This window comes from Siniperca chuatsi, linkage group LG8, assembly GCF_020085105.1.
Source record: "Siniperca chuatsi isolate FFG_IHB_CAS linkage group LG8, ASM2008510v1, whole genome shotgun sequence".
Lineage (NCBI taxonomy): Eukaryota > Metazoa > Chordata > Actinopteri > Centrarchiformes > Sinipercidae > Siniperca > Siniperca chuatsi.
The window spans coordinates 22,316,388-22,328,772 of NC_058049.1; the positions used below are offsets into that span (position 1 = coordinate 22,316,388).

The window sequence follows — 12,385 nt, forward strand, 5'->3', positions numbered from 1 at the left end:
GTGAAACACTCCACGGATCAGAGGGTGAAGCTGCTTACTGTGGCTGAGGGGAGCAACTATAAAACCAGGAACATCATCGTAATCACTCAACATAAGGCTTCTCAAATACTCCCTCGCCATGTCCCCTGAGGGTCTATCAACCACCTTGACTCCTAATCTCAGACATTAGTGCTTTGCCATAATGAAAAGGAACTCTAGTGGTCTTGAAACACATTTAGGAATATGGAGTTTCATAGATTAGATGATGTGACATTGCTCCCTCTGTGTAATTAATGCAGACACACAATCACAAGTATCTATTAGGAACATTACATTGTGAGTTTAAGTCATCACAGGTAGTGATTAAGTCATTCTCTTAAGTAAGGGATTGCAGACACCCTCCCTTCTCATTTCCATTGTCTGTCAATAGGCCTACCACAGTTTCTCTCACAGCTCTGTAGCTGACCAGAGTGTGTGAGAACAGCTCCTACCACACACACACACACACACACACACACACACACGCATGATTAGTGATTACTCATTCATACTGTCTGTTTGAAGGGACATATCTCAGGCCAGCAAAGCGAGCAACAACAACAAAAAAAAGCGAGTGTGATCGGGTGCGTTTGCCTTATATGGCAGGCGGCATTGCGCTGTCCAGGGTGCTGAAACTGACTGTATGGCTGGCATCGGGGATGGGGGGTGGGGGTGCATGCAGCTAACTACATTAATCATATACGCGCGCGCACATGCACGCAAGCGCACACACACACACACACACACACACACACACACACACAAACGGTGAGTGTGCTCAGAGCATGTGCCAGTGAGTGAAAGCACAGATGACATATCTTCCACATTCATTGATGAGAGCTATGCTGATGGAGTCAGCAGCAGCAGCAGCCTATAGGCTTGGCTTGCGCTCTCAAGCAAGCGAGATGACAGAATGCTGAGCCTCCACTCCCTGCTTCTTGGGGATATCCATTTCTGCACCGGCTCAAACGCATTCACTCTACTTTAGTGACTTTAATCAGTCTCACACAAGTCACTTACAGCGGCTAAAAACCACACGTCAGCCTGCAGGTTTGGATACGGAGAAGACACATGCACACAGTGTGGCCCTCACCATCACCACCACTATCATCATCATCCTCAGTCTAACCACATTATCAGCCGGATGCAATGAAGGTGATCCAGAATTACCTTTCATCCAGTCCAGTACTTGCTTTGGTGTCCATTTACTTATAGGTTCCATAACCAAAGCCATGGTGTCACAGTCTCTCCGAGATGAACAGCACAGGACTCAATGCAGGCGACATAAAACGACTTGTCAGTCACATCTGGAATGACACGGCGGTGGCTAAATCTGAGGAAAAAGAAAGGGCTGTCAGTTTTATTCTCTCCATCAGAGCATGGCCGCCTGCAGAAACGGTGAACGGGATGCGGTGGTGCAATCCACGCGCGCACACTGAGACACGCACACACACACACACACAAACGCTCTCTCTCCTTTCCCTCCCTCCCTCCTCTCTTTCCCTCACTCTCTCTCTTTCTCGTGCCTTCCCGCCAGCAGCCCGCGCGCTGTGAGAAGTGGATTCGGTGGGCGCGAGGGGATGGAGCGACCCCTCCCCTCCCCTCTTTTCCTCCCGCCCGCCTCGCTGCAGCATCACAAGGGCCACCACTCATAATACAGACCAGGGAATGGTGCAACGCACACCATATAGGGAGGATCTCTCTCTCTGTCTCCCCCCCTGCCTCACACATAAAGAGAGAGAGAGCAAGAAAGGCTTTATGCAAAAATAACTTAAGCAACCCTTTCATGAATTGTATACATAGCGAAAACGCCATAATACATCATATATAAAGTGCAGTAGGGTCTATTGAGTATACCACAGAGCTACTATGAGGACCTATAGAAAAATTATAGAAATTGTTTTTTTTCCCAAGGTGAAGGAAAGAATTCGTGTCATCAGTCATTAGTCTTTGCCTATATCGAAAAACTGTTGTTGTCTGCATGTTATCTGTGCCTGCTGGCAGCGTGTGCTACATCACAAGGCGAGGTAAGGCTCGTATGTCAGCTGGGCTTTTTTTTTAAGTTCACAATCTGTGGATGAGGAAATCAGCATCAGTTGTCAGGCGCCGCTGCTCAGTGCATGGGCTCAGCTGGGAGAAACAGCGCCCCCTGCTGCGCACCTGGGACACAGGTGACGTCATGGATTAAAGCACACGCTCCGCACACCGCCACCACACACCACCACCACACACCACCACCACCCAAATAAGGCTCACTTTATACGTGTGGAGTTGGAGAAAGTAGCAGGTAGGAAGGTATATATATATATATATATATATATATATATATATATAGATAGATAGATAGATAGATAGATAGATAGATAGAAAGAAACGACGAAAAAAAACCTCCCTCAAAATAAAACAATGAAATAAAAACGAAGATAAATACAAAACAGAAAAGACCACAAACAAGAAAACACATTTTTATACTGGCAATGTAACTTGTAGGCTACACAATTACTGAGCATGACGTGCTATCACTGAGTGGTGTCTGTATACTTGCCTGTGCAATTAAATATATAAATAGCTAAATCTGGAAATAATGCAAGCGCGCGCACACACACACACACACACACACACACACACACACAGTAGAAATAGATCACAAAACACAGTGATTAAAGATGAACTGACTTTATTTCTATTACACAGAACTGACAAAGCAAGTTTGTTTTAAAGTGCAGAATGCTGTAGCTCCAGTGTGAACCTTCAAACAGTGACGGATGCTCTACAAAGTAACAATAATGACTTGAGAAGTCCTTCAAATGACAATTTATGGCAGTTAGGCTACTGGTTGTATTTTTATGTCATTGGCAAGGTACCTGTTTGTTTCATCCTGGTTCAAAGGAGACAACATTTATTGCCCCATTTGCCTAATGGTTTGGATTGCTGTCGCCAGATTCTTCATACATGCTCTTAGGCTCTGTCTTTCTGTCTGTCTCTGTCCATAATATATAGTGTTAGCCACACTGCAGCAAAAATGTCAATAAGCTATTAGACTGTAATAAGACAGTACCTAAGACACTAACCCTAACCCATCTTAATTGCTGAAGGTGCAGCAGCCTATAGCCTATTTTAGGATGAAGAGATGTTTAGAAATAGAGTCATTTTTTAAGTTAACTAAAACATCTGTAATACTGTCTATCTTAGTCATTTGATTATTAAGTTATAAAGTAAGTCTAATTAAATTAGTATTTTGAAGTTTGCATCATTGTATTTGCATGATAGTTAAAGCAGGTTGTACAAGGTTTACAATCTAAATATAATATATATATGAATGTAAATGTAATGCAAACCAATCATTTACATTTTTTAAAAAGATTTTAACATTTACCAAACCTCAACATTTTAAAATAGGAAAAAAGCACCAATCATGTGAAACCTTTTCCTAGCAAAATGAAGTCTAATAACTGATCAAAAGTTAAATATATAAATCGAAACACAAACACATTATTTGCTGTCTGATTAAACAGTAACATATTTTTGTAGCCTGCAGTGAAATAGTCAATTTAAACATTTCCTGTTGGCAACATTCCCAGCACCTACTGCACATTCAGGCACAGTCTCATTGGCAAACTAAACTTAAAACACTTCAAAGGACACTTTGACATATTCTGGTGATGAGGAAACAAACCATTTCCCATCCAAAGTTTCGACTGCTTCCCTGTCTGTGACCTCCTCCTCCAGCAACCCGCTGAACAAAGTCAATGGTGGGCGGGACCACGGTGCTCAGTTTTCAGCCCTTTCCGAATGTCACAGCTATGATCTTGAGCTCCCATTGGCTCCTGTCTGCAAATACGTCACAATCATGATTAGAATTGATGATCGGACGTTCTGATTTCATTGTCTAGCAAAGGGGACTGGTAAAGAAATCTGCTGAATTTGAACGTTCGTCTGATTTTGGCATCAAAAATGGTAAGTAGGAAAGTGATTTCACTTTTTCGCTTCAGGGTATCCCGGACCGTTTTTGTTCGTACCCGCTCGAAGCCAGGGTCCGCGAGAATGACCATGCAAGGGTCGGGAAATCACAGATTTGAAGGAAAAGTTTAGCTGCAGCTATCCGGTGGGATAGCTATGCTAATGCTAGCAAACGTTGGCTGGCTCAGATATGGCCGCTCGGGCCTTCAAGCTAACGTAAGCAGTCTGCATGGCCATTGTGGTGATGCGGCGCTTACCCGGTTTGTTTACTGTCTGGCTCGCAGTCGTAAAGTTATGGCATGTGCTTCCTGTGTTGTAATTGTGTTTCTAAATCCCCAGGCTGTTGCCTTGGTAGCGTGCTAATTTGACGTGGCCACAATTTGTTCGCTAATTCTCTCCGTAATGTTTCCATATTGACTGTAGCCATGCGCAGTCAGCCTGCCAAAATAAACCTGCTGGATGCTTATTGGTCGCACAACATTCCCGTATGTGACATTTCTGTGTTTATCAAAACCTCTAGTAACTCAAACTCCGTTTGAAACTTCACCAGACTGAGTTTTTCAGCTCTCTGCGGGTCCCAGTGTTATTACTTTACTTTAACTGGGCTGGTTACTGCTCTTTCTTTTCTCCCTCGTTCCCTCTCTGTGTGCGAACACATAATATCCTACACATTTCCGTTGAAACTTTGATATGTTTGAAATTCATATTCATACACTGGACCGCAGTCATTAATATTTCTATTTGTGTGGTACACTGAAAGATAAAAGCTAGCTGTGTCCAAAAAAAAGCAAGTTATTTAACTTCGATAGACACGGTTTCTTTATTATTTTGATGGCGTGTTAAAAACTGAATCATGTTCATTAAAAAGCTTTAACGATTAACGTTTGGAGCTGGAATTTTTTTTACTTGACCTCGCTTATATTACATGACCATGTTTTGTTTTTGCCAAAACGTCAGATCTAACTTGTTATTAATAGTTTTAATAGTATTAATGTAAGGGCGCAAATTAACATGGTTTTCAGTTGATAAATAGAACAATGTCTTGCTAGGGACATATTAGCTTGATTGATAGTGGCATTGATGTTACACAGTAGCTTGTCATAGCTTATTATACTTTGACTGACAGCATGGTGTATATTTTACAGCTTCATAGTGCTTGGTGTAACTTTTTCAAAAATGTTGTAATATATTATATGACAAAGTGTTGACTGGTTGTCTACAATATGAGGAAACTGATTATTGCATTTCTCAATGATTCAGAAAAGATTGCTAATCTTATTTTTAGTACAGGAGTGTGCTCATAATGACATGCAAGCGTTGTCTGCTTTGCTTTCTCCTCAGCCACATTACCCAGCAGTGTGCCAGGTACACTGAGACAGGATGAGTGCAATCAAAATTGTGCTAATCTAGAAACATGGAGGTTTCGCTGTGATCTGCATGGCTGCCCCATTCCCCTCCAGTAGCAGAATGGATGCGTGGCCACAAAGACGTGGCCTGCAGGCTGTGAGTATTTCAAGAATTGTATTTTAAAAATGACATGGCTTGAATTCTGACAAATTGAAAACAAAATACAGGTACAGCTGCTGCAGACTGTGGCATTTTCAGGTGATAGAACTATGTAATAGTTGATGCATTTGCTAAATAAATGTTAGAAAGAACAAATGTGATTTTTGGAATTAAATGTGCTACAAAAAACCCTCTTATTGCAGTGCATAAGCCTCTGAAAGGAAATTGCACAAGTGTCATGAAGTTAAAAGTTTGCACTAGATGCTTTATCTCTTTAACGTCATCGTCCACCGTAATCTGTCAGTGAGCTCTGATTAGCAGTTAAATCTTACATAATACAAAGTTTTTGGGGGTTCTCTCTCTTTGTGGTCGACTCTCAGATGAACCTACGGTCAGTGTTTACGGCTGAACAGCAGAGGATCCTGGAACGTTACTATGATAATGGGATGACCAATCAGAGCAAGGCTTGCTTCCAGCTAATACTGCAATGTGCTCAGGAGGCCAAACTGGACTTCAGCGTGGTCCGGGTAAAATGTGCTTGTGTGTGTGTTAATGAGCAAGAGGGGAGCAGAACTCTTCACTATGATTTGTGTTGCACCATTGTGGGTTTTTTTTTCTAAGGGATGCCCACGTAATGCTGGGGCAAGTAATTGAGACAGCGAGTCTAGTCTCTTCCCTGTGAGTTCTTCATCTAATGCAGAGTCATGAATTATTATCCTCACTTTGCTGAATTAGTCCCTCTAGTGTTTTGCAGAATGTTTTTTTAAGTGATGTTACTGAGCTCATTGCTCTTTTCCCCGCAGACATGGGTCGGCAACAAAAGACGTAAGCTCGCCTCCAGGGTAGAACAGAATGGAGGCGTTTCTCATTCCTTATCCAGTCACGGACTCGCTGGGGGACTACTCTCCAATCACACGTTAGCCGGAGGTGCTCTGACCAATCATAGCCTGGCGACAGGGGCCCTGCTACCCGCTGAAATGGCTGCAGCGCGGAACATCCAGAATCGTGTGCACCTTCTCCCTCCATCCTCGACCTTCCCTTCTTTCTCGTCAACATCCTCCTCTCCTTCCTCTTCTTCTCCCCTAAGCAGCGGAAGTAACAACAACAACAACCACAATAATGACGTCATACTGACCGGGATCTACTCTCTCAACTCCGTTCCTCGCTCCCGACCAAGACCCACAGCCCCCCCATCTCAGTCAGACACTGAGCTTTCTGCACGCACATCCTCGTCTCTGATCAACCAGGCCCTGCAGAGCAGGAGCAGCTCCACCTCCTCACCCCTCCACTCCAAGCTGGTCTCACTCTCTCAAAACCTCCCACCCCTCACATCTGCCTCAGGACCTTTAGTCTACACTGCAGTCAGGAAGGGAACTTTATCCCTTGGGGAGGCAGGGGTAAGTGCAGGAGCAGGTGTAGTACCTCACAGCTGGACTAGGCAGTACGGTACAGCGCAAACTCGCCCTTGGTCCTCTTCCTCACACTCCCAGACTAAGCTTCAGCCCAGACCTCACTCAAACTCCCAACCTCAACCACCTGCCCCTCAGAAGACTCGGGTCTCCCTCCCAGTACTCCCAGACTCTGGTCCTTCTGAACAGACGCCTCGCATCCAGCAGGTCTTCACTTTGTCAGAAAGAGGCGAGGGGGACAGACTCAGGTCGAGTCATGTGTCTACCCAGAAAGGCCATGAGAGTCATAGGCCGGCGCCCAATCCTCTGGACACCAGTCATAACTTCTCCATCGCAATGGAAACTGGAGATGAAGAAGATGAGTGGCAAAGGGAAGAGGAGTTGGCAAATATGGCCGCTCAGACACACATCCACAGGGAGCAGGCGTCAGCCAGCCCAACCGGGGCTGAAGTGTCCGTGGCGAGAGGAAGCCACTCGCCCCCTATGACTAGCTCCAGGCCCGCACTGCTTCACAGCAACACAACTCTTCAGGGCAGCTACTCCCTCACAGCACAGACCTCACTTACAGGGGAATCCAGCCCACAGGTAGGAGAGGCTCTAGTGTTGCTGCCGCTTTCCTGTGAATTGAAAGACTCAACCTGACAGTGTCTGTCTTTGTGTGCAGACTTCACTTGGTGTGTCTGCTGCCCCCTGGGTTATCAGCAACTCCAGAAAGAGAACAGTTAGTACTTTTTTTGTCACTTAAAGCAAGCAATATAGGAAAAACATTTAAAGGTACCAGGTTTACTGTATGGTTATTACGCATTTCTAATAAGTTATTATATAAAATAATATGATAAGTTCTAAAGTCTAGAGTCTCCTTACCATTAGCGTAAATGGTCTGTAGTTAAATAAAAGTTTGTGTTTTCAGCTGCAGGATCGGACCCAGTTCAGTGACGGGGATCTCATCCAACTTAAGCGCTACTGGGACCGAGGCATGACCAGCCTGGGCTCAGTCTGCAGGGAAAAGATCACTGCTGCATCGAACCAGCTCAGCGTAGACACTGAAATAGTCAAGGTAACCAGCACCGCAGGGTTAAAAATTAGTTTTGCATCAGTTATGTATATCCCCAGTGTTAAAAAAAAATGCAGAGAAATCTCCTGGCATCGATTTTCTGCAGTATCATTGAAACTAGAGAGATGCTTTGTAGGCTGAGAAAGCTTTGACCCTTATTCACATTGTCTGGCCACTTGTCTATGACATTTAGTGAAAACAAGACAACTTGACTCGTCTGAACTTTTTGTGAGCTAAAAGAAAACAGGAAAGAGCAACTTTTCTAGGTCATAGAAGTTTGCTAACTTACTTACTCAAAGTTGTGTAAAAGTCACGCTGTTATATATCAGGGCCACGGTAGGAATGCTGATGGACTAAATATAGTCTCTCTGTCCTGACACACACATGACCCACTGCCATCTCACTTACTAGGATATTTATTGCAAGGAAGAAAAATCTTTGCCTACGTAGAGAAGCAATATGTCACTATGGGATAATGTTCAAATCATTGCAATATTTAAACAGCTACTACTAATTTAGTTTAGGCTTAATGTGATACATGTATACGTACCGGTGATAGGCTATATGGTAACAGGTAACTGTGATTATTAAGAATTTTTTTTCCTGACTTAACCTTCACATTCATCACATTTGACACAGTTGAGCATTTTTTCCCCCACGAGTGTGACCCTTACTATGTTGTCTTTTGTGTTTTCCAATTGGCAGACATGGATCAGTAACAGGCGGAGGAAGTACCGTCTGATGGGTATTGAAATCCCTCCACCTAAAGGTGGGCCTGCTGTATTCACAACCTCATCCCCAGGAAACGAATCTCCAGTGGGCCTCAGCCCTGACGAGGAGCGGCTCAGAACGCCCGAACTCGGAGATGACTTGAATGATGGGGGATCTGTTTGTCTGTCGGAAGGTTAGGCTGCTGATACTATGTACACACCAACACCTACCTCTGTGTAAACTGTGTATCTCAGCATTCATGCAATGTTCTGGCTTCTAGATGGCACCATCGACTCACAACATAGAGACGGAGAAGATGGAACAGATTTCTCCACTGCTGCTCCACTGGCCAATAATGTGGTACTTCATTATTTCTCTAAAATTGCAGTACAGCCTCATTAAATTTAGCCACTTAGGAATGGGTGCTGGTAGGGATAGCATTCATACTCAAATGTGATAAAATGGATCAGAGCTCATTCATTCTACTTAAGCATATAAGGTCATATTAGTTTGTAGCAACAAAACTACACCAGTTGTACTTCATTAATCACATATCAAGTTGGCACATTTTCTCATCATGCCTGGTCGCTTCAGAAGTTTTACACCACAAATGCATTTCATATGTAATGTGATGTTTAATAGGCCTTTTTCACAGAAGACATTTTAACAGTGTCACAGTAGGAAAAGCACAGGTATGATAAAATTAATGATGGCTGAATTCCATTTAGCTGCTTCAGTTTCACGGGCCTGGTATTGTGCATGCTGGCTCACTGTCGCACTGTCCTGGCTTACTGGGACACTTGAATAGAACAGAGCCATTGTTATTGATTTTAGTAACATCTGTGCTTTTCCTCCTATCACAAGTCAAAATGTCTGCTGTGAAAAAGGCCTATATTGATAGATATTCATGTATTTTAATATTAATACACATTAACAACCTACAATTAGTATCATCATAATAATAACTACTGTTTTGGATTCCGAAGTTGTTTCACAGGGTTTTATATTATTGTTTAGAATGCGTGCATCAAATCAAGTGCTTCCTATTCACAAGTAAACTCCCTGACCAATCACAGGCTTTTGTTTCAAGCATGCTGTGATTAACTGGCTGCTGTTTAACCAAACTTGCTTAAGCCAAAATGATTTTTTTCATACAGACAAGCTGCAAGTGCAATGCATCCTCTTTGTAGGGATAGGTGCAATTAGTATTTATGTTCCCCATAGATTGAAGAATAATTGTGGTAAATAATTGTGATCTCAGAATAGAGAATTGTGTTCATTTTAATCATTATTCTGCAGCCCAGATTAACATAATAATAGGTTAAACAAAAAATCCACAAATGCTACATTTAATGTAATATATCAAGTGTAATCATGTGTTTTGAATCTGATATAAAGGACTACACTTTATTAGAGGATATACTTTATTACACATTTTTTCCATCCAGTCCAATACATGTTTTTGTTTTCAAATTGTTTCTATAGTATGTCTGATAATGTCTGATATCATTATCATCACCATTCTCGGCCCAATAATGTATTACCGTGGATGATAGTACTTTATTACACCATGTGTTTTCATGGTTAGTTTGAGCTAATTTAGCGTAATCTTTACAGCACTTCTGTAGAGAAAACACAGTTGCCACTGCATTCTACAAACAGGAATGAGTTGTTTTTGTTTTTTTGCCAAGACTATGGTTTGTTTCTTTGAGAAAACAAATTGAAGCTTATCTACATATGTAGCTCCTTCCAAAACTGCAAAACAAAGTGTTTTACATGAGACAGTAAATTACAAAAGTAGAACATAAAGAATAAAATCCAGAGCAGATAATAGTCACCATAACTTACATGTGTGATCAAATTGTATTTCATTTTTTATTTTCTTAATATGAATTCATGATCATTTGATCTGATCTCTATGTTTTTTAACAGAAGATCGAAGTAATTGACGAGGAAGAAGATGATGATTATGATGGCGAATTAGTGGCTTCAGACCTAGAGCAAATGCAGAGCCTGCTGGAATTCAAGGTGAAGACACACACAAGACTATGACAGACTGACCAAGCTGCAATTACAATCCTTTCTTCAAACTGAACTGTTCCTGCTAGTCTGTCTACGGTTAAGAAGTGCTAAGAATGAAAATCAAAAAACATTGTAACTCACAAAGATTACAAGCTCTGAATGAACTTTTTGCCTCTTTGAATCCTTCTGTTTCAGCACGAGGAAGTGCAGTTCTTGGAGCATGAGCTAGAGAACCAAAAACAAAAATACCAGGAGCTTGCAAGCTTTACGAAGAGCCTGCTCAGCGCTGTGAGAAATAATGATCTGGAGAGACAGCAGGTTCATTCATGGTCATGTTTACACACTCACAAGAGCCATTTGAACATCAAGCTTGAAGTGAAACGCCAATGTTTATAGAAATTTCTAACCTCAAGTCTGCTGTTGTGTTTAGGAACTCATGGCTAGTCTACCTCAGCCTTCAGACCAGGACTGGGACGTGACTGTGGAGAGAGGAACCCAGCCTGCTGCTGTGTCAGCAGACGCATCCTCCAACCACAACGACTCCCCGGCGGCTGGTGCGAGCAGCGTGGAGCCTCCACCGGCCCCAGCATACGAAGAAGTCCCACTGGTCACCATAAACGAAGACGACACGACAACTGAAGTTACTGAGCCCTCTGCATCAGAGGAGCAACTACAGGAAGCAGTTTCAGAACAAAAGTGACTATCTCATGTACATCAGCTCACATAGACTCATACAGATGTTTCCAAACTCCACATAGAAGCTGGTTTCACACGAGAGGGACTGTATGGTCTTACATTTACACAAACACTCTGGTAAACTCACGCTCCACGCCTAGTGCCTGTGGATTGATGCTTCTCTATGACTGTTGGGCTGACAAATGCCTTTTTTACTGCATATCATTCGCCTTGCTCTGGACCAGTCCAGAGAGAACAATAAACGACCTCCAATGTATCTGCGTGGCTGTGTGTTTCAGTAAGAAGAGTGACACATTTCTCGTGTATTGTGAACAGAGTTATATCAGCTTACAGTAGATGTAGAAAAACACGATCTTAACAGTAAAAAGAATCAAGTTCACATACAGTATTGACAGATTCTTTTTTGTAGATTACAGTTGCAGACAAGAACATTGCGGTTAATTAAAGGGACCACCAGATTCCAATCATAAAATTGATTTTAATATACGATTTACAATAACTCTGATGGCACTGACTGGGCTTGTTCTCATTTGGGAGGTGAAAGATTTAAACCGATCATAACATGGTGAACAAGCTAGCACAGACTATTCACAGTCTTGGGAATCAATAGTTAGTTGCCAAATCAGATTTATAATTGTGATTTAAATCTTGTAGTTGTGATGATACATAAACAAATGTAGATATGGGATGTATGTCCATTTCCTCACAACACAGACTTTGTGTCTGTAGATGGGAGAGAGAGAGAGACAGTGCTGGAGAGAAAGTGGATGAGTTTTAAGCCTCTTATTTCGACTTGGACTAGGGATGGACAGGCTTATGAAACAGTGGGTTTAAAACATTCAATTTACACCCTTAAGATCAGAGGCTTAGATTTATGGCCCGCCACAAGAGGAGTCTGTTTTGCTCCCCAATTTTATCCTGCGTCAACGATAAATTAAACTTGTCTGTTACAATAGCAGAGACTATTTCAGTCGCAAGCCAATGGTCCATCACCCGGATACTTGTCTGT

The 12,385-nt window shown here is 42.5% G+C and overlaps 2 protein-coding genes across 16 annotated transcripts in view; one reads left to right on the forward strand and one right to left on the reverse strand.

Moving 5' to 3' along the window:
• Positions 1–4,894, reverse strand: part of si:ch211-26b3.4 (connector enhancer of kinase suppressor of ras 2) — a 62,938-nt gene extending 58,044 nt beyond the window's left edge. For 7 of the 10 annotated variants that reach the window (XM_044204599.1, XM_044204598.1, XM_044204601.1 and 4 more), the window contains exon 1: positions 1,189–1,517. In XM_044204599.1, coding sequence (XP_044060534.1) covers positions 1,189–1,252 — 64 coding nt within the window. In that variant the 5' untranslated portion in view covers positions 1,253–1,517. The other 3 variants (XM_044204595.1, XM_044204592.1, XM_044204593.1) reach the window with 3 other exon arrangements.
• Positions 3,827–11,632, forward strand: hdx (highly divergent homeobox). Of its 6 annotated transcripts, XM_044204603.1 has the most exons (11): positions 3,828–3,975; positions 5,320–5,481; positions 5,865–6,011; positions 6,288–7,478; positions 7,558–7,614; positions 7,804–7,950; positions 8,653–8,851; positions 8,939–9,018; positions 10,591–10,686; positions 10,876–10,998; positions 11,111–11,632. In XM_044204603.1, the coding sequence occupies exons 2-11, from the start codon at positions 5,416–5,418 to the stop codon at positions 11,378–11,380; spliced, it is 2,376 nt and encodes a 791-aa protein (XP_044060538.1). In that variant the 5' UTR covers positions 3,828–3,975; positions 5,320–5,415; the 3' UTR covers positions 11,381–11,632. The 6 variants fall into 6 exon arrangements, with proteins under 6 accessions (XP_044060543.1, XP_044060538.1, XP_044060537.1 ...); XM_044204608.1 differs by lacking the exon at positions 5,865–6,011 and having other exon boundaries at positions 3,827–3,975; XM_044204602.1 differs by lacking the exon at positions 3,828–3,975 and having other exon boundaries at positions 5,325–5,481; positions 5,828–6,011.
• Positions 11,633–12,385: the final 753 nt, after the last annotated feature.

Excerpts from the sequence above, each read along its gene's own strand:
- hdx (XM_044204602.1), top strand. The coding sequence starts at position 5,450 with ATGCGTGGCCACAAAGACGTGGCCTGCAGGCT. Across the intron at positions 5,482-5,827 it reads AAAGACGTGGCCTGCAGGCT|TTTTTGGGGGTTCTCTCTCT; the intron begins GTGAGTATTTCA and ends CATAATACAAAG. Across the intron at positions 10,999-11,110 it reads ATGATCTGGAGAGACAGCAG|GAACTCATGGCTAGTCTACC; the intron begins GTTCATTCATGG and ends TGTTGTGTTTAG.